General features: G+C 42.5%; 1 protein-coding gene across 4 annotated transcripts in view; it reads right to left on the bottom strand.

Moving 5' to 3' along the window:
- The window catches only part of LTBP2 (latent transforming growth factor beta binding protein 2), a 205,622-nt gene extending 183,255 nt beyond the window's left edge, over nt 1–22,367 (bottom strand). For all 4 annotated transcript variants that reach the window (XM_089522203.1, XM_089522201.1, XM_089522202.1 and 1 more), the window contains exons 1-2: nt 21,803–22,367; nt 2,270–2,340 (exon numbers count right to left, since the gene is read on the bottom strand). In XM_089522203.1, coding sequence (XP_089378329.1) covers nt 2,270–2,340; nt 21,803–22,284 — 553 coding nt within the window. In that variant the 5' untranslated portion in view covers nt 22,285–22,367. The remainder of the gene's footprint in view (nt 1–2,269; nt 2,341–21,802) is intronic.
- Nucleotides 22,368–22,687: the final 320 nt, after the last annotated feature.

The following is a 22,687-nucleotide window of genomic DNA, read 5'->3' on the forward strand; positions in this document are numbered from 1 at the left end:
GGCCCTGGTATTCCACCCCCCAGATCAATTCCCATGATCCTCCGTTTTGTTTTGCCTTCCAGGGCTCCTAGGTATTCCCCGAAAGCCAGGAGGGAAAGCAGCTGTTTTTGACAGGAAAGAGTGGCTCTCCATGAGATGCCCTGCAAGCTCTCTCTCTGCCCAAAATGGGGGGCTTGGGGCTTGCCCTGCTCCTGGCCCCGTGTACCCCTCAGGGACCTCTTTGCCTCCCTCCCTCCCTCCCTCCCAGGCCACGGGCTTCAAAAAGAGAGAAAAATCCCTCCCTTTTTATTAGCCCCAAAGTTGTTGTTCTTCCTTGATTCCTCCTCTTTTGGGGGGGATAATGGAGTGGGGCAGCCTGGGGAATGGGGGTCTGTTTTTCTCCCCTCAGGGGCATCACTTTGGGTTCACAACAAACTCCAACTCCCAGAATTCCATAGCCTTGAGCCAGAAAGAGTTAAAGCGGTGCCACACTGGGTTATTTCTCCAGTGGGGATGTAGCCTTTGTGGCCAGCTCTGGTTCTTGCCCAGCTTCCCCTCCCCTTCCCCCTTCCTCTGACTCATTGAGAGGAGGAAGTGCCACTGCCTTCAATGGGGCTCCCAATGGGCCAGGTCAGAACCAGAGAGGACCCAGGCCCCCACAACCTTACTGCAGCCAAGCTCTCCCAAATGGGAGGGACTCCTTCTCTTCCCCCACCCCCTCATAGCTGGGAACCTAAAGGCACAGACACAGACAAACACCCCCCCACCCCGCTTTTTGGGTTTTCTTGGCAGGTTTATTCAGATGGGATTTGCCATTGCCATTTTCTGAGGAGGCTGAGAGAGTGTGACCTGCACCAGGTCACCCAGTGGGATTCCATCCCTGCCTTCTAGAGACATAGTCCAATGCTCAAACCAAGTACAAGATTTCTTTGGACTGATTTTGAATTGGTGAATTGCCTAAATAACGTGAAATGAGGGGTAATGAATGCACAAAATAAAGTGCATTGCCTAAATAACGTGAAATAAGGGGTAATGAATGACTAAATAACGTGAAATAAGGGGTAATGAATGAACAAGTAATGTAAATTGCATAATAACGTGAAATGAAGTGTAATGAATGAACAAATAATGTGAAACAAGGCAAAACCATGGGAAACCAAGGCAAGCCCTGGTGAAGTGTAAAAAGGTCACGATCCAATTCTGCCCTCACTGTGCATGTGCAGGGATGCTAATTCGAACTCTAGACTAGCTACTACATTTGGAAACCAATGCAACAACTGGCAACGTTTTAGTTCAACAATTCATGTCTACTTATTACTCCTGAAACCTTGCTAAGATCTGCAGGAGAAGGCTTTCCTTCGGTCCCATCAAGATCACAGGTTTGCCTGGTGAGGACAGGAGAAAGCCTTCTCGGTGGCTGCTCCCACCCTCCAGAATGCTCTTCCTCAGGAGGCTAGGCTAGGCTGTCCCCCTCCCTGTTGGCCTTTTGCTGCCAAGTAAAAACATTTTTATGCCAGCAGGCTTTCTCTACATAATGGTGGTTTCATGGGTTTTTAGTCTGTTTTTAACATGAGTGTATTCTATGTGATTTTATGAATAGACATTTTAATTGTTTGAATTTTATAATAATTTTAAAGGTTTTACATATCTATGAACCACTTTGGGTCCCTCTGGGGAGAAAGGCAGGATATAAATGAAAATAAATAAATAAATAAATAAATCTCCACCACAAGCATGTTTCCTGAATGTACCTCTCAAAGACTGGAATATGAATTATGGGTGATTGTATTTGCTCGGTCCTTAGCAATTATCTCCCACATTTTGCTCCTTAGGCCTCTGAGAGCAGGTCTGTGTATTCTGACCCTGGAGCTGTCCCAACATCCCCCCATTATCTTGGGCACTCCATTGCAATGTGAGGCAGCATATCCCACTGTGTCAGCCAGCGCTTCCATCGCTAGCACAAGACGCTCACTCTGAGGTCAGAACGACATGTCAAGTGTTGATCACATGGCTGGGTGCCTGATTCTGACCTCAGAGTAAGCAACTAGAATTAGCAGCATCAGCAGCAGATGACACAGTGGGACACATTGTAAACAGCCACCCAACGTTGTGACAGAGGGCTCTGGATCTTCCAGGAAAATCCGGAGCAAAAGGTGATTTTAAAAAAATCATTTTAAGGATGTTACAGCTTGGGTTCAGTTCTGACATAGACTATTTATACAAATATAACAAATCTAATATTATATTGTATACAAATAATGAGGAGTTTTTAAAATATATATATACTCACGTTTAATGCAGCGATTTGTCCCAGGAGCAGTTGACCACCCTGAGCAGCATTGTCCTCCACAGATATTAGGCCTAGCAATTGCAAACAACAATATTAGAGAGAAATGTTTATAGTTCCTTAATGTACATACTTATTAATTCAGATAATGTAGACCTTTCAAATCTTGCTGAATTCCAGTGTGCCTCAGTCACAATCAGCATGGCCTAGTAAAGATATATGAGAGTTGTAGCCCAGCATCTGCATACCCCTCATCATTTCACAGATGAAAACCAGAATGTATATGGCAAAGAAGCATCACAATGTAGTCAAGATAGCAAAAGTTATTAACATGCTAGGAGAGGCTGCAGCAGTTTGCCTTTGCCTGAACCTACCTCTCCTCTCTATTCTTCTCTGCTGAGTTAACTAAGGGCAAACTGCTTTTGCACTTTGATATCAGTTTGCAACTACATGAGTAAAGCAGGACAAAGTGGGGAAGAAGAAAAGAGAAAGTGGGAAATTAGAAAAAGTAGGAAATGAGGAGATTAATCAGAACTGTCCTTGCCAAATCAGTACAGTAAGATGGCACTCATCTGGAGGGACACTGCCTGTAGATATACTTCTAGGACGTGGCGGGGGGAATAGTAATGATAATTTAACAGGGCATGTGTGAATGCATGTTACAGACTGGATCACTTACTCGTTGAATAATATGATGAAACCATTGATGTGGGCTCTCGAGCACGTGGCCTGTCTATCTCAACATTTTATGGGTGTTTCCTTTAGCAGCTCAGAGACTATATTCCTTAACCAGTGTAGTTTTGTTAAGGTGCACTGTTTATAAGCACTTCTTTATGTTTTCTCCAGGCCACACTTCTATTGTAGTGAAGACGGCTATTTCACAGCTTCTCATTCTTCCCCAAGGATTTGCTAACTGGACTTCTGCAAAACCACTGAACATGATTGCTAAGAGGGAAAAACATTTCCTGTTCTTACCTCACATTATTGGCACAATCTGGCAGTGGTTCCTGCAGGCAGCACGAATCACCCCATGAGAAGAACAGCGCTGGCTGTAAACCAAACCTGCAAGTCCTGATGGAATAAACTCCAGATCCTTGATAAATATAAGTCTGCTGCCCACTCCTGCACAAGCACAGCTTGTTCACATTAAACAACAAGGTATATTGCTAACACCTGGCTACCTTCCTGAGAGGGAAAAATGTAGTGTGGGTTTTTTTGCTGTTTGTTTAACCTCAACGCAGTGTTTCACAAAATTCTGATAACCAAAGCCTTATTTAGCCATTCTGGATTTAGTTTATCCAGTATGTGTGAAATGTAAGCATGCAAGAGCCCCTAGTGCTTTACAATTTTGTGACGACACAAAAGCCTTCTCCATTTGGTTCAAGACCCTAGTATCCATTCTATTTGTGGTTGTATGCCTTGTGTCATTTCTGGCTTATGCCAACCCTATCATGTTTTGTTTTGTTTATGGGGTGGCATGATTTGTTCAGAAGAGGTTTTCCATTAACTTCTTCTGAAGCTGAAAGAGTGCAGCTTGCCCAAGAACACCTGGTGGGTTTCCTTGGCTGAGTGGGGATTCAAACCGTGGGTCCCAGAGTCCTAGTCTAACATCCAAGCCATTATACCACACCAGCTCTCATCCATCCTGTTGGCCCTAAAAGAGTTAAGCAGAACAAAATGTGGCTGATGGGATGCACTTTTCACACTCAAATATTAACCTAAAGGTTGGCATGTAAGCTCAGTAGGTATTACCTATGGCCTACTGCCCCAAAGCACTGTAAAATACTTTTTTGTGTGTGAGGGTTCTGGTGAGATTTATTAATCCAGAGTATTAAAATGTTATTGCCACGCAGAACAAGGTAAAGAGACTTTGGGGGACTACAGTTCTTAGAACCTCTCAGATGACTAAATGCATCTGAGGAAGTAGACTGAAGTCTACGAAAGCTCAGGCTGCCAACTTCTTTCTTTCAGTTAGTCTCAAAGATGCTACAAGATCTTGTTAAGGAAAATGCAACATGGGACATACAGTAGAAGAAATAAAACATGTATGTGAAAGTCACAGTGACTAAGCAAGAGCAATTAAGAAGCTACACAGGTGAAAAAGCTAATGTAATTTAGAAGTCTTGAATGTCAAGGACAGAATTGTAGAATGTACAATTGAAAGCACCTGAGATTCATTAAGTGTACAAGGTGAAATGATGAAATTCTTAAGTATGGGTTGAACTATGAGAACCAATCAAAATGAGTATACACGCCCACTGGGTGGAAACTGACTAGTGGGTGGTGTTTAACAATGGCTATAATAATTGCTATGTTTGCCAATGTATTTTGTGGGTAGTTGGGTAGTTTGGAGATATAGTTGGAGTAGTTTGGAGATTGTAGAGATTGTGATTTGTAGGGCATATAGTATTTGTATATAGTAGAATAAAGTAGATCTTTTATACAAGACTACTGAGTTGTCTGGTGTCTTGAGTGTAGATACAAGAGCCAGCAGGATCCTGGAGAAGTTTGAAGACTTCTGAGGAAGAAGAGTGAGAAGGCTTGGAGAGTTTGTCAGGGTCTTCAGCCTATTCTTTGAAACTCTGCTGCTTTGGAGAAAAGCACTAACCACTGATCAAAGCTGATCAGCTCCGCTGCATAACAAGGTGGTGAGTTAGAGCCAGAGGTGAAGAGCTACAACTCCCATCATCCCTGACAGATCTCTCTACATACTGGCATTCAAAAGTAACTCTTTCGAGCTCTGTAACTAATTACATTTAGAAAGCACTGAGGGGGTTCACACAATTCCCATTCACATGTTCATGAACACATGAGGGGAGAGCAGGATTGTGCCTGTCAGCCATGCCCTCCACTGCCAATACATTGGGTGTTACTACAAAGGGAAGACACACCCAGAGGAAATTCAAGAAATATCCAGGATGCTGACTCGCATGACAGGAACCCTACAGCTATGCACAGCCCATTCAGAATACAATCAAAGGTGCAGTCTGTTAAGGAAAATGCAACATGGGACATAGAGTAATAGAAATAAAATATGTATGTGAAAGTCACAATGACTAAGCAAGAGCAATTAAGAAGCTACACAGGTGAAAAAGCTAATGTAATTTAGAAGTCTTGAAAGTCAAGGACAGAATTATAGAATGTACAATTGGAAACACCTGAGATTCATTAAGTGTACAAGGTAAAATGATGAAATACTTGGGTTGGTCTTAAGTGTGGGTTGAACTATGTGAACCAATCAAAATGAGTGTACACACCCACTGGGTGGAAACTGACTAGTGGGTGGTGATTGTGGCTATAATAATTGCAATGTTTGCCAATGTTTTTTGTTGGGTAGTTGGAGTAGTTTGGAGATATTGTGGAGTATTGGAGATTGTGATTTGTAGGGCATATAGTATTTGTATATAGTAGAATAAAGTAGGTCTTTTATATAAGACTACTGAGTTGTCTGGTGTCTTGAGTGAAGATACAAGAGCCAGCAGAATCCTGGAGAAGTTTGGAGACATCTGAGGAAGAAGAGTGAGAAGGCTTGGAGAGTTTGTCAGGGTCTTCAGCCTATTCTCTAAAACTCTGCTGCTTGGAAGAAAAGCATTAACCACTGACCAAAGCTGGTCAGCTCTGCTGCATAACAAGGTGGTGAGTTAGAGCCAGAGGTGAAGAGCAACAACTCCCATCATCCCTGACACAGTCAAGACAGGAAATAGAAGATGAGAGCCAGTGTGGTATAGTGGTTTAAGTGTTGGCCTATGGAGAACAGGGTTCAAATCCCCACTTGGCCATGAAATCCACTGGGCGACCTTGGGCAAGTCACACTTTCTCAGCCTCAGAGGATGGCAATGACAAACCTCCTCTGAGGAAACTTGCCAAGAAAACCCAGTGATAGGGTCACCTTAGGGTTGCCTTATGTCAGAAGTAACATGAAGAAACACAACAACAACATATCTGGTGGCCATGACTGTGTTCTCTCCTTGTGTTCAAAGTGTGAGAGAACATTGTGTAAAACGCCCCTTTGTGTTGTCTGCCTAATGAATCTGATATTAAAAATACTTGTTCTGGAGTCTTAAAAGTAAAGGTTTATTTTTCAAGCTTCCAGTTGACTTATGGTGATTTCATGAATTTCATAGGGGTTTTCTTAGGAAACTCAGAGGCAGTTTGCCATGAACTTCCTCTGAAATATAGCCTACAACAGTGCTTCTTAAGCTATCTGATGTACCGGACCAGGAGCATTTCCCCCCTTGGCATGCCAAGTATCAGTACTATATTTGTGCCCATAGACTACAATTGTTTCCTTGTTTCCTGGAAGCTCTTCAAGGACCAAGAGCAGATGGGTCAGTAATCAGCACTGTTTCACAGACCACCACTTTGACTAGCATTAGCCTAAAGCGACTAGCATTCCTAGTGGTATCCCTTCTAAATACCTACCACGTCTGTTCCAGTTTAGTTTCTGAGATCAGATAAAATCTCATGCTTTCCCGTTACCAGCCTACATACCAGGATGGAGAATGTGCTGCCCTAGCTGCTGAGCAGCTGCAACTCCCATCACCCCCATCATTGTCTGTGCTAGCTAAAACTGATGGGAATTGCAGTAAAACAACATCTGGAGGGACACACACTGTCTATCCATGCTGTAAAGGGACACAGGCTGTGAAAGAAAATTTTCATGAGGTCTTAAAAGAAACATAAGACCATTCCACACATTTTATGACAGCAAACCTGAGGTTCCAACCAAGAGTACAGTTGACAAGAAGTTGCACTCTATCCTGGGTCTCCGAGAAACCACATTATCAAATAAGTGCTTGGCATTATACTTTTCGTTGTACAATTTTTAAAAAAATCTTATCTTTACAGCCCAAAAATATATAATGTGAAGCTGCTGCAAAATTATACCCACAGTTAGCAAAATGCATGGAAGTACACACAAACCTACAGCCAAGAAAGGCCTGTTGTGACAAGGAAAGGTTCATAGTCTCAAGTAAGGCAAGTGGCATATTTATCTCTATTTCCAATTAAAGATAGTTTTAATGGGCAACCACATGCATTGGTTTGGGGGCCCTGGCAATGGCTGTGGACTACGTAGATGACTAAAGGGCCTGTTACCTTTCCTCTGCACAATAACTATCCCCAGCAAGCATCTGGATACATTTAAACAATTTATTCAACATTTGAGTGGTTTGAATGTTGTGTGGTTTTTGCTGCCTTATAAAGAATTCAAAATAAATTCCTGTAGCTTTGAGGACCACCACGTGTTTACAGCTCAGAGGGATGGTGCGCTCAGGAAGGAGAAGCCAGCATCCTACTACTGAGCAAAGAGGCATACTGAGCTTTCCTTCCAGCATCCTCATCTCCTAATGCTTCCCTGCCAGTAAACTTGGAACTCACACAGAGCACAGGGATCTGAAACCTAACCCCAGTCTGGATCCTTCTAGGTCTCAAAAACATTTGAGGCAGGAGGATCTGCAGGGGAGCAGTCTCTCGCTTGTGCTTCTTTGGTTATACCTGCATCCTGTTTCCTTTTTTTTAGCCAGGGAGAGCTTGAAAAATGCCAATTTTTGAAAGATAACTCACAGAATCTCCTAGCTAGTATGGCCAAAGATTATGCTTATTCAGGGATTCCATGATTTCATGCACTAAATGTAACTTCTTCAGGAAGTGCAGTCATAGAACCCTATCTATAGGTAGGTTGCTTTAAAAGGAAGGAAACAGAGAGATGGGAAGCATTCTGCTCTAGGACTGTCCCAGGTTCTGAAGTTTCTGAGCCAAAACCTGAGACATAAAGATGGCCCCTGGGGATGTCTTTAAGCATTTTGTGCTAAGTATGAGCCACATTTACAGCTTATCATTCTAACACACACGCATACAGATGAAGAGAGAAAACATACTTTCCAGTTTGGAAATTAAAATAGAAATCTTAAGTAAAGGGGCTAGTCTCAGATCAAAATGAAATGAGAGGATTATTCCTTTGCTCTTACTTAGGAAAATAAGATATGGAATGTTTAATCTAGCCCAGTTGCTTCTAGCCAGAAAACAAATGCTGAGGAGAACAGAGGGTAAGCCCTTCCCTGAGAGGGAAGTACAAAACTAAGGAAATACAGTGGTGTCCCCACTCCTGGTGTCATCTGATGTGTGGGGGATGCTGGGGGGGCAGTGGCAACCAAAAGGGTGCACTCGCCTCTCTCCTTCACTGCCGCTATGGCAAAGCCCTCAGGGGCACAGCAGGAGGAGGGCCCAACCAGATGTCATCCCTCTTCTGGGGTGTCACCTGCTGCAGTCTGAATCCCCGCCACATCTCTAGTGATGCCACTAAGGAAACACAGAGAGCCCCCTAGAGTCTTGGCAAATTGCAGCAACAAATGAAGACTTTTACATTGTAGCAACCTGCTGTTCTAATAGCTAGCTGAATATCTGCATCCATCCCTTTCCTCTTGCCCAGAGCTAAGCCCTCCAGAACTGGAGAATGCTTCCTCTTGTCTCACACCTGGAGATGACCATGAAAACAAGATACTCATGACCAGGCCATGAGATCTGGCAATCATATTCTGTTGCCTTTTCTCCTATGTCACATTGTGCTTCAGATCAGTGCCTCTGCTCAAACTGGTGGTCCCTGAACCAGTGCTGGTCTCCAAGCTATTGACTACTGATTCCTGGAGAGTGAAGTGGAATGCTTTCATGGCCGGCATCCATAGTTTTTTGTGGGGTTTTCGGGCTATGTGGCCATGTTCTAGAAGAGTTTATTCCTGATGTTTCGCCAGCATCTGTGGCTGGCATCTTCAGAGAATGCCTGCCTGGAGAGGAATTAGGTATATATATACACCTTGTGAACCTGGGTAGGCAGGAGTGATTTGCATGTGTATTGTTCTGTTGCTAATGGCAGGACTCAGGTTGGGAGGGTATGCAAAAGAAGATTAGTGTCTGTTTGATTAGTGTCTGCAGATTCCTGGAGAGTTTCAGGCAAGAAAGAAACATTTGTAGTCTAGGGTCACAAATATGGTACATGTCCCTGGCACATTAGAGAAAAAACCATACTGATCCCCCACATCACATTGTCAGGGATGATGGGAGTTGTGGCTCTTCACCTCTGGCCTGGAACTCACCACCTGGTTGTGCACCACGCTGACCAGTTTTGGCCAGTTGTTAAAGCTTTGCAAGAGTTGCTGAGAATAGGCTGAAGACCCTGACAAACTCTCCAAGCCTTCTCACTCTTGCTTCCACAGAAGTCTTCACCCTTCTTCACCAGGGTCCTGCTGGTTCTTGTAGCTTCACCCAAGACACCAGACAACTCAGTAGTCTTATATAAAAGATCTACTTTATTCTACTATATACACAGCTCCAAACTATCCAACAATACTCAACTCCTCACTCTCCAATCCACTACTACTACCCACTGCTACTACCCACAAAACATACTGGGATTCATAGTCATTATTATAGTCAAACCAAGGTACCACCTACTGTGGTCTGTTTCCACCCAGTAGGCGTGTACGTCATTCCCATTGGTTCTCTTGTTTCTATCCAGATTAGATGATTTCATCATCTCAGCCTTGACCACTTTACAATTGTCAGGTGTGTCCAATTATTCACTATGCATTTCTTGTCCTTGGCACTCAGTACTTGTTAATTGTATTACCATTCACACCTGTGTGGTTCTCCATTGGCTTCTGCTGAGTCACTCTGACTCTCACATACATGTTTTATTTCAATCACTGTATGTCCCATGTTGCTTTTTCCTTAACACACATAGGTAAAAAAGCTATGCTTTAAATCACATACTCTACAGAAAATTTGTTCAGGGAACTGTTGGACGTGTGTTTGATTCACTGAAATGCCAAATTTTGTTAATTTTTAGTAAGAAAGAGGATCCCACATATATAAAAGTGTTGTAATCAATTAAATTGTATTGTATTATTGTATTATAAATTTTTCTCAAATTCTATGATTTTATAAAATTAAGGAGAAATATATTTGAAAGTTTTGATGTGGGGGGAAAAATTGAAGTTTATGTTACGACTTGATAAACCAAAATGAGACAAGACGAAATGCGAGGTGACAAATTAGATAATCATCAATTAGACTCTGACCGAGACGACAGACTTGGAAGATAGACCTGGGTCCCAGAATCCAGTTGGGATGGAAACTTTTTTATTTGTTTATATAATTTCAATATGAAAACTCATGGACTGGAGGATGTATGGATTTTATTTTCGCTCTTTGTAAAATGTAATAAAGAATATTATTTTTTTTAAAAAAAGAAAATTTGTTCAGCAGAACCAATTCTGCATATGGTTTCATGGCCAGTCTACCCATTTTGGCCTATAAAGCAGACTATAGGTTGCTTCTCCTTTCTCTCGGCCAGTTCTCTCTCCAGCCTCATAAATACGGTACAGGTATGTACTATGCTACTTGTATTACAAAATCCAATCAACTCTCAACTCTGACATACTTCTGGTCCCAAGCATTTCAGATATGGGATATTCAACCTGTACTAGGAAAGTGGTGATAATGAAATCCTTGCCTGGAAATTCCTACTCAGTCATAAGACCACATGGGACCAATTTATCTGATCTGACACCTAGTGGATGCAGACCATACTAGCTACTCCCTGAATTTTGTCCCTCCTAAACTGGAACCAGAGGACCCAATTTAACTAAAGATGTCAGAGCAGAGAGAGCTAATTCTTTCTCTCCCTCCTACTCTGCTGTAGTCAAAACGACACTCAGAAACAGAGCCAGACCCACTATTGGGTTGAATGAGGCAGCTGCCTCAGGCACTAGATTTCAGATATCATTAAAAGGCAGCAAATTATTCATTATTTATCTTGTTAAGTACATTTTTACCCAAGAAAAATGCTTATGAGATTTTTCTGCCCCCTATGCCAAAACAATTTGGATGGCTCTTGGGACTAGTCACAGAATCATAGAGTTGGAAGAGACTACACGAAACATTCATTCCAATCCCCTGCCATGCAGGAACTCACAATCAAAGCTCTCCCAACAGATGGCCATCCAGCCTCTGTTTAAAAACCTGCAAAGAAGTGACTCCACTGCATCCAAGGCAGTGTACACTACTGTCGAACACCTCTTACCATCAGAATTTGCTCCCTAATATTTAGATCCTGCAGTGTGAATCCATTGCTTCATGTCCTAGTCTCTGGAACAGCAGAAAATAAGTTTGCTCTATCCTCAGCATGACATTCTTTCAAATATTTAAACATGGCTATCATGTCAGTCCACAACTTCCTCTTCTCCATGCTAAACATAATCAGCTTCCTAAGCTGCTCATCACAGGGCATGATTTCCAGACCTTTCATCATTTTGACATTTCACCATTTTGTCAACTTGTTATTGTTGTTGTGTGCCTCCAACTCATTTCCAACTTGTGTGACCCTAAAACTCCTATCATGGAGTTTTCTTGGCAAGATATGCTCAGAAGAGGTTTGACACTGCCTTCCACTTAGGTTAAGAGAGTGTAACTTGTCCAAGGTAACCCAATGAGTTTCATAGCTGAGTAAGAATTCAAACCCTGCTCTCCAGAATCAGTCAAACATTCAAACCACTACTGACTCGCAGTATTGTCAATGTATTGTCCGCATCCTTCTTGAATTGTGGTCCCCAGACCTGAACACAGTATTCCAGGTGAGGTCTGACCAAAGCAGAATAGAGGAGTACTATTACTTCCCTTGATCCACACTCTTATTAATGCAGGCTAAAATTGCTTTGGCTTTTTTAGCTGCTGCATCACCCTGTTGACTCATGTTCAGCTTGTTGTCTGCTCCTAGATCCCTTTCATGTGTACTGTTGTCAAGCCAGATGTCACCCATCATATATCTGTGAATTTCATTTTTTCTGCCTAAGTGTATCTTACATATCTCATTGTTTAAATGCATATTGTTAGCTTTGGCCCAGCATTCTAACCTGTTAAGGTTATTTTGAATTCTGATCCTGTCCTCTGAGTAATCATAACAATTATTATTATTATTATTCTGCTTAATCTCTAGAAATCCAAGCAGATTACAACAGTAAAGCAAAATACAGTTAAAAGAGAATATGTTAAAAATTCCAAGATCCCCATCCCTCCCCGCATATTAGCTGTGTTGTTGTTGTTGTTGTTGTTGTTGTTGTTGTTGTTAGAATGAGAGACCTGCAGTTCATCCTATCCTCAGCCACCCTGCTCAGCTCTTACAGATTCATGGCTATGACTTCTCTGACTGAATCTATCCATCTGGAATGCAATCTTTCTCTCTTCTTATTGCCCTCCACCATATCAAGCATTATTGTCTTTTCTGGTAGTCCTTCTCATCATATGGCTAAGAGATGCGACAACCTCAATTTAGTCATCTTTGCTTTTAGAGAGAATTCAGGCCTGCTTTGCTTTAGGATCCATCCACTGCTTTGTTTTGTTTTTAGCACTCCATGGTCTTTTTAGAAGTCTTCTCCAGCACGACTTCAATTGAGTTTTTTTGCCTATCAGCTTTCTTTGCTGTCCAGCTTTCACAACTATATCCAGAAATGGCAAACACGATGACATGAACAATTCTAACTTTAATATTTAATAACATATCTTTACTCTTCTGAATCTTGTCTAGTTCCTTCATAGCTGCCCTTCCAAGTCCTAGTCTTCTTCTGATTTCTTGACTGAAGTCTCCGCTGTGATTGAGGCCAAGTAAGGAAAATTTTGAACTATTTAGATCTCTTCATTGTCTGCTTTAAAATTATGTAGTTGTCTGTGGTCATATTTTTTGTTTTCTTGATGTTGAGCTGTAAACCTGCCTTTGTGCTTTCTGCCTTGACCTTCTTCAATAATCTTTCCAACATTTTTTTTCTAGTATTATGGCTTTATCTACATATTTTAGATTGTTGATGTTCCTTTCTCCAATTTTCATGCCTCCCTCCTCTGAATTCAGTTCTGCTTTTCATATGACATTCTCATAGAATCATAGAGTTGGAAGAGACAGCAAGGGCCATCCAGTCCAACCCCCTGCCATGCAGGAAATCTCAGCATACAAATTAAACAGACAGGGTAGAATATAGCCTTGCCTGTTCCCCTTGCCAATTAGAAATCATTTCATTTCGCCGTATTGTGTCCTAACACTAGCCTCTTGTCCTGAGTAAAGATTACACATCAGGGCTATCAAATGTTGTGGCACATCCATTTCTTTAAGAGCAATCCATAGTTTCTCATTATATATACAAATAAATGCTTTGCTATATTCTATAAAGCACAGACTGATCATTTTTCAAAATTCCTTAGTACAGTTGGCTCTTGCCATCTGCGGATTTGAGCATCCTCAGATGGCCCCACTCCATGGTGGTGCTTGCATGTGGCCATGCCAGTGCTGTTGCACGTACATTGTGCTACCATTGGGAACAATGTGACTTGAGGTCCTATACTGTTTGTTATCCATTTGGGAGGGGGAGTGGCTAGAATGGAACACCTGTGGATACAAAGGGCCTACTGTAAATTCCATTAACCAGCATATGTTTGCTATATGATCCCTATTGCCTTTTTCTTTCCGGAATCCACCTTGCACATGTGGCCATTCTCGCTCCATATATGGTAAGAGTCTGTTGTAGAATTTTAAGCTTCACCTTGTTTGCATGAGAAAATAATGCAATGGTTCTGTGATTACTGCAGGTCTTGGAGTCTCCTTTTGGGGGGATTGGAATATAAACTGAGTGTTTCCAGTCTGTGGGCTACTGCTTTGTTTTCCCATTTTTTTAAAATATATTTTAGTTAGAACTAGAGTAGATTCTCTCTCTGTAGCTTGTAGCAGCTCTGTTAGTATTAGCTACCCCTCCTAATATGGTGTCATCTGCAAATCTGATAAGCATATCCTCTGTTCCTTCATCCAAATCACTGATAAAAATGCTGAATAGCACTGGGTCCTGTTGCACCCCACTAATCACTTCCCACTAGGATGAAGAGGACCCATTGGTGAGCACCCTTTGGGTTCAGTCAGTCAACCAACTATAAATCCATCTAACAGTTGCATTGTCTAGCCCCCATTTTATGAGCTTTTTTGCATGAATATAAGGGGATACCTTGTCAAAATCCTTACTAAAAATATGATATGCTACATCCATAGCATTCCCTTTCTTTACCAAGTTTGTAATTCTATCCAAAAAAGAGAGAGATTAGTCTGGCATGACTTGTTTTTGAGAAACCCATGTTGACTTTTAGTGGTCATTGCATTTCTTTCTAAGTGCTTACTGACTGTCTGTTTAATGATCTGCTCTAGAATCTTTCCTGATATTCATGTCAGACTGACTAAGTGGTAATTCATTTTAAAGTCACCTTAAAATTGGTAACTAGAAGGTACCATTCACTGTTATGCCACAAGCAGAAAAAGGTCTTGGGCCATCACTGCCACAAGTTACTCTCTCTCTCTCTCTGGCTTTTCTTCACGAACGAAGATTCAGGAAGGACTCATCCCACGCTTTCTACAAGCGTGTTGATGACTAAAAAGACCAATCTGAGATAAACAAGTCTGGTTGCAGAAAACACAGCAGAAAGTCTCCTTGGGTGATGTTTCCGGGTTGTGGTTCTTTCTGCGTTGTCGTTTTTCTTCGAGACTTGTTCAACGTGAGTTTTTGAAAAAGGCTGCAGCATTATGGATAGTGCGTTTCCATGCCTCCCAATGCGAGGCCAGGGTGGACCATTGTTGGTGATCAATTTGGCAGAGCCTGAGATGTTGTTTCAGGGAGTCCTTGTATCTCTTCTTTGGAGCTGCCCTCTTACGCTGACCCATGGCGAGTTCCCCATACAATACTATTTTGGGGAGGCGATGGTCCTTCATCCTAGAAATGTGTCCTGCCCAGCACATCTGCGTCCTCAATAGCATGACCTCAATGCTGGTGATCCCTGCTTGCTCAAGGACAGCAACATTTGTCACATAGTCAGTCCAGTGTATATTTAGAATTGTGTGTAAACAACACTGATGAAAGCATTCGAGGAGTCGTAGGTGTTGGCAATAGGTGACCCATGTTTCAGACCCATAAAGGAGAACAGACAGTACAATGGCTCTATACACACTGATTTTTGTGCTTTGCCTCAAGTGTTTGTTACTCCAGACTCTTTTGTGAAGCCTTCCGGATGCACTATATGCCTTTGCTAATCTGTGATCGATCTCTTTATCAATCTTGGCATCTGAGGAGATGTTGCTTCCCAGGTAGGTGAACTGCTGGACGGACTTAAGCACAGATGTGCCTACGGTGATGTGGGGATGGGAGTGTTCTTCCTGAGGTGCCGGCTGGTAGAGAACTTCCGTTTTCTTCAGACTGACTTCCAGACCAAAGAGCTCTGCAGCTGTAGCAAAACAAGATGTTAGGCGCTGCAGAGCTGCTTCCGTATGGGCAACGAGGGCAGCATCGTCAGCAAAAAGCAGCTCACGGACTAGATAGTTTACAAGTTACTATTCACTATAGAATGGAAGTTGTGACAGTGGCAGCTTCCCTCCTGGTGGGGGGGTGGCAACAAGAGGAGACAGAGAGACAATTTCCTGCAGAATTATGGTGCAGGGAGAGATGACTTGTTCTCCCTATCCCTGTATGTCATGGTTCCAGCCCACAGCTGTTAATGTTTAAACAGAAACTTTCCCAACTCCATGCTCTGTAGAGACAACACATGTCTGATATTCTCCTTCTCATGCTGTCTCAAGATGGTGGGAGAGATAATCCAAAAGATCTCAAGATAACAGGTTTTGGAACGGCTAATAAAACACTGTCTAAGTTTGACCCTGCCAATAGGAATGCCCTCAGAGATGCATCTTACTGATGCTACAGCCATGAAGACTGATTATGTTAACAACTTCTCTTGGCAGTACCTAGTGCTAACTCTCTCAGAGTCTCTAGTTAACAAACACATGTAGAAGCTGACTCACATCAGGCACCTGCTCTGTTGCAAAGGGGTCCAGAAGTGGATTGTCCAAGCAAACACTAAGATTATACAGGAAACACTGGAAAGAATAGCCTTGGGACATCATCACCACACAACATGATGAAGAAAAGTTCAACTGCTGGAATGACCACTCAGTGCAAGTTCTGGGAATTGTTCAAAATCATATCCTTTTCAAGCTCCTTAGGCAATCTTGTATGATGGAATCACTGGAGTCTCATTAACAGTAACAGAAAGCCAACCTAAACCAGACACACAGTGCTGCCTAGGAGTAGATTTTAAAATAGCAATAGTAATTGAGAGGTGTTCAGAAGAACTAACTACTTATTGCTGTCTGTCCAGACAGACAGACATGTGCCTCCTTGCTAGATTGTACAAATCAACACATACAAAGTGATAATCATTCTTGGATCATGCAGGGGAAAATATAATAGAATTATAGTGACCATAAGTGAGCGCTCACCAGCTCTTCTAGTTATGCGATAACAAGTGTTACTGTAAAGTTATAGGTTTTTAGGCAACTAATTGGTGACATACAAATCCTGCCTTTCCTCCGTTGAGCTTAAAGCGCTGTACCTGGCTGCCCAACTCCCCACTTTACTTTCACAGGAACCCTGCCATGTAAGGCAGATGCAGAAATAGACAGCATAGCCTGGTGGCTTCCATTTCAACGGAGCAGCAAATCTATTCCAGGTTATACCCTGAACTTTAAAGGATCTATCCAAGATCTGGACCTGATTGCCAAAATAATTTCAGCACCTTTACATTTTGCAGTAAAACCCATGGAGGATTCATTACCCACTGGAATGGAAATTACCAGACATCACAGGAAAATTAGTGGCCCAAGATCAACCCATTGACCTTGCTCAGTGGACACTAAAACCAGGACTTCTCAAATGCTAGTCCAACACACTTAACCATCCTCTGGGAAGTCTACAGTAGAGCTAAAAGTCTGAATGGACTCCCCAAGCTATTCTGACCTGGACCCGCTCCAGAGCCACGCTGGTACCTATTTCTCCGCAAAGAGATTGGGTAAATATTTACTCGTGTTCCTGCTTCTGGATGTTGTGTTTGACCACCCCCACTGCCTTTCATCTCACAGCACCCACTGTCTCCTTTCCTCCATCAGCAACAACAACCATTGCCTTTCATCACAGCTCCCTGATAGAGTCAGGCCAGATCACTGCCTGGCAGGTACTGCTATTTACCTCAATGTCTGGGCCAGTTCCCAGCCGGGAATGGTTACAGAAAGGTCTTCCCTCCTCAGCACCACTTTGATCTGAGTGCCTCATTTCTGACCTCAGAACAAGCAACTGTCAGTTGCACACCAACTGTTCCAGGTGGGAACATTGAGGTAAATGGTGGCACCTGCTAAGCAGCAATTTGCCCAGCCACCACACCTCCCCCATCCTCAAATCGTACTACAAACAACAGAATTTCCTACAAACTCCAGAGAAAACAGTGCATTTTTAAAATCCAGATTAAGATGGTATGCCCTGGGTTTGGTGAGGATATGGCTATATATTGTGTGGCCTTATCACATCAGATTCAGGGACCTGTTACAATAATGGTTCGAGTTTTTCTCCTTGTATAGACAAGCAGACAGGTTTAACAGATTCAGGAGAATGCAGAGAAACCGAATAATAAAACAGTATCAACAGTAGTAAATTTAACAGACTCATCACTACTGCTTGTTGCTAAAGCTTTATGCTGAAAAGAAACCACATGAAAAGAAAGAGCAAATGTGCAAGCAGTAAAGAAGAATATGAAAGACATCTTGTGCTGTCCATAGTTAGCATATCACTGCATTTACAGTTCCACAGAGTCTGCTTCCATCATTGCTTTGCAAATACATTTTCAAAGTGTAGCTGTCCCCAAATTGTTGTCTGTACACTAAAGAAAAATTGCACTTGTTGCTCACCATATCCTATCATGAGCTTCTTCTGGTTCATTACGCTACATGTTTTGAAATTACCTGAATCAGTAGATCAGAAGCAGTTGCCCACAACCTCTTACAGTACTAAATGAAGCACAATGTAATTCTACTGTATTTGTTTTATGTATTCATAAATGTCTGTGCTCTTTCTTTAAATAAATTTTGCTTTTGCTTTGCCATCAACATTTGCACTTTGGTTAATCTAAAACACAGAATGGTGAATAAGCCTGGGAGCTGCAGTCCAACAATACCTGTAGGGCCACATGAGCATGATCCCTTGTCTAAAACTCTCTGCAGGCCAGAAGCCTTGGACCCAAATTATGTAACCATATGCTTATGTTGCTCCTAAACCATTATCAGCAGAGGTGATGAGCAATGAAAGGTGGCAGAGGAGGACCTATCTATGCTTGCTCACCTGCCTTTTTCTGCCTGAAATTTCCTGTCACTCTACAATTGATTTTGGCATGCCAATATTTCAGAAGTACAGTTGGCCCTCAATTTTCATGAGGGATCCGTTCCGGACAAACACACACACACACACAAACACACACATAAAAATGGAGGCTCGCACATATCCAAGCCCCATGGGCTTGAATAGGATGCGTGCTTGCGAGCGTGTGCAGGTGCACACCGCGGCAGCACACCTCATTAGAAACAACGGAGGTCGCCCCTCCGTGAGTATTCAAGACCACAGATTCAAGATCTGCATGTTAAGAGGGGTGACTGTACATAGTTTCCAATGTACAAATGAAACTGGACATAGCTCTTTGGGCACTGCTTTGAGGAAAAAGTTGAACATGGATGGTGAGGGGCCTCGAAACCATGCCTTATGAGGAAAGGCTTAGGGAGCTGGGTATGTTTAGCCTGGAGAAGAGACAGTTAAGAGATGATATGATAGCCTTGTTTAAGTATTTGAAGGGGTGTCACATTGAGAATGGAGCAAGCTTGTTTTCTGCGGCTCCAGAGACTAGAACACAGAACAATGAATGCAAGCTGAAGGAAAAGAGATTCCACCTTAACATTAGGAGGGACCTCCTGACAGTAAGGGCTGTTCAGCAGTGGAGCACACTCTGTCAGAGTGTGGTGGAGTCTCCGTTTAAGCAGAGACTGGATGGCCATCTGTCCAGGATGCTTTGATTGTGAGTTCCTGCATGGCAGAGGTTGGACTGGATGGCCCTTGTGGTCTCTTCCAACTCTATGATTCTATGATTCTATGGAGCAAATGTCAAAGGGGAGGTAAAGCTAAGCCCCCCACTCCTTGTGTGCTGGAGACTTCCAGTGCTGCCATGTTGTGGAGACATGGTCGCCAGACCAACATTATGTCACTACTGAGGTATACTTTGGGCTTTTCTTAGAAAAACAGCCAAAGGACACAGTTGCTGGTAAAATAATAAAGCAAGGAAAAGTAGTGCACTCTGTCACATTACTGAAGAAAGGCATACATCCATTTCATTAAGCTTTGGTTTGAAGCTTCAAGACCCCTTGTTTGTCCAAGACTACAGAAAAGAATAATAGCAGATAACAAACCAGACATGTTTACTGGTATCTCTAGTAACCACTGAAGATCACTGAATAATTCTGAGCACAATAAGAGCAACCACTTAGAACATTCATTTAGAGCTGTCTTTAGATCTTCACCAGGGTCCCAGCTAGGGCTTCGAAAGAACAAGAAAACAATAATTGTTATTCCCATAATTCCCTAGTCAGCACAGGGATTTTGTAAGTTCTAGTAGACAAAGTTTCTAAAAATTCCAAACTGTGGTCCTAAACTAATAAGACTAGATGCCAATTTCCCCCCTGAAACATACTAGTCCTCATAAGTAGCAAATAATAATAATAACAACAACAACAACAACAACAAGACTGTCCACTTATTTGGACCAGTTAAAGGCACTCTATGTCCCTACAGTTCAGGTTGTGGTTGTTGTGTGGCTTCAAGTCATTTCTGACTTATGGCAACCCTAAGGCAACCCTATCATGGGGTTCTCTTGGCAAGATTTGTTCAGAGGTTTGACATTGCCATCCTCTGATGGGGTGTGACTTTCCAAAGTCACCCAGTGGGTTTCCATGGATGAGCCAGGATTCGAACTCTGGTCTTCCAGTATCCTGGTTCAATGTTCAAGAACATCAGACAGATTAATCATGAGAAGCATCTTTTAATTCTCTCAGCAAAAAAAAAAAAAAAAAAACCACAAAAAACACACCAAAAAAACCCCTGAGAATAAAGCAGTTACACTGTGTGGATGAAAGAATATGCACAAACTACATGTAAACACACTGTGAATATCTTAAACAAAACCATATTCACTTCAGTGACAAGATCAGACATCACAATGCCACACCTTCCCTGTTTGACACCTCATTTCATATGCAACAGTCGTTGCAAGGATATATTAACAAGATTTGTGCGTATAACCTACAAACTGCAATCAGCTTCTAATCTGCTTTAGGCACCTGGATTTCTTGCAGATATATGAGTTTATCACACGGATCCTCACTGCTATTGCACTAGTAAAGGGAACCGGATACAAGGCGGTTTTGAACCATTCCCTCTCACGTGTCTTCATAATAGCACAAATGGGGCCTTGTGCTCTCTTCAGCATTCCTCCCTAACCTTGGCTCCTTGCCCTATTTCCTACCTGGTGTGCCTTTCCGGAGGTGTTGGGTTTTAAAAAAAATAAAATTAAGATAATTCCAGAAGTATGCTAATACATTTTTTTTAAAGAAAAAGAAAAGAAAGTAAAAAAAAAAAAAGGGGGGGGGGCTATTTGGGAATAGTTAAGGGGAGTGAAGACAGGGAGAGAGTATGGGACTCTGACACCATGTGCCTGCCTAACACTGGAACTGCCACACCTCAGTACTAATAGGACAGCAGCACGTTTGGTAGGTTTTCCCATCCAAGGAATGTTGCACTGTAACCACATCTGAACAGCAATGATTACATTGCTGCAATGAGATGGAGACGCCAATGTGTGATAAGTATCACTGAAGGTACTATTTTTGAATTTTTAAAATGGTTTAAAAGCTGCATGTGATAGTCCATGGATGACAGAGCAGCTTAGCAACATGCGGATCCTAAGTTTAATGCTATGACTAAAACAGAAAACAGAAAGTCACCTGTACATTGATATTAGAGTTGACTTATTGATCTGAGAGTTGACTTACAAATATCTTAAAAGGTAAAGGTATGTCTAGTCGTAACTGACTGTAGGGGTGGTGCTCATCTCCATTTCTAAACCGAAGAACCAGCATTATCCAAGGACTGCTCTGGTGGTCATGTGGCTAGCATGACTGCACCGAACACTGTTACCTTCCCACTTAAGTGGTATCTATCTATCTACTTGCATTTGCATGCTTTGCTTTCGAACTGCTAGGTTGGCAGAAGCTGGGACTAGTGACAGAAGCTCACTCCATCATGCAGCACCCAGGCCTTGAATTGCCAATGTTCTGATCTTCTGATAATCAGAATTAGCATCTTAACCACTAAGATCTTAGAAATATAATATTTAATTAATTACCTCTTAAAAGGAAGGAGGAATTTTCTGGGACAGTATCATTGTAAATAGATTGCTGGTTGATTTATTTGCCCTTAAAATTAAGATTTGAGATTTTATGGCAAAACTGCTGCTGTTGCTCTGCTTTAACAGTCAGCAAGAAGCTGTTACATCTTGCAAGCACCTCATTTGACAGTTGAAAGCCATTTCTGCACTTACCCAATCATCCGGCCTCGAGAATTTTGCATCCGTGGTTGTGTTGCTTTCTGTGGTCGTGGCCCATTTCGTGACCACTGGTATGAAGGGTCTGTCCTTTGTCTCTGCTGCACAGTCCAACTCAGGCTTCTGCCTAGAGCATCTAGGCTCGTCTGGGATCTCATGCTTATGGGAGCAGAGTTAGGTTTTCGGTTATCTCTCCCTACCAGGTTTCTCATCCGGGCATGGCCAACTACATCAGCTTGAGGAGTTGCAGGAACTAAGGGAGAAGAGGGGCCGTGTACTTGGAATAAATTGAATACCTTGTTTGTCGGTCCCAAGCTACCTTGATTCCAGAATCTTAGCCGATTTGCATCTCTGCTGCCAGGTTCGGTTCTGAAGGAAGGACTTTGATCAATTTGTCCAGCAAAGTCTCTCTGACCATCAGCCATCCCCAGGAAAAGAGCTACGGTGAATGAGAGAAGACTCCACCAGGAGCCTCTCATGGTTTCTGTCCAAAAGGAAAAGCACTCAACTGTAGGACTGTTAGTTTCATATAACAAGTGCAACAGGAGTTGTGGAGGCAGTTGTTGGAAAGTGAACCAGGAGAAATTCTTCAAGCACGTTTCAAAGCCATTCACATCTTGAGGTATATATGTACCAATGGCTTAACCAGTATCTGCTTCCTGGAGGTAAAAAAAAAAAGAACCCAGAAGGGCAATGACACAGAGAAGCTCCAACAGTGTAGGTCTCCCAAAGCTACAGCAACAGTTTCCTACCTTAGAAAGAATTAAACTCCCTGCCTCTCCCCGACCCGTCCCCTTTCTGCTGGCTGTCAGAGAGCTGGTGTGCTCTCTGCAGACAGCTCCAAGCACCTTCTCGCTTGCCTCTGGCACTGGCTGGCTCTGG

The sequence above is a fragment of the Sceloporus occidentalis genome, unplaced genomic scaffold (assembly GCF_023333645.1).
Source record: "Sceloporus occidentalis isolate IW3139 unplaced genomic scaffold, rSceOcc1.0.p SCAF_4, whole genome shotgun sequence".
In the NCBI taxonomy this organism is placed as follows: Eukaryota; Metazoa; Chordata; class Lepidosauria; order Squamata; family Phrynosomatidae; genus Sceloporus; species Sceloporus occidentalis.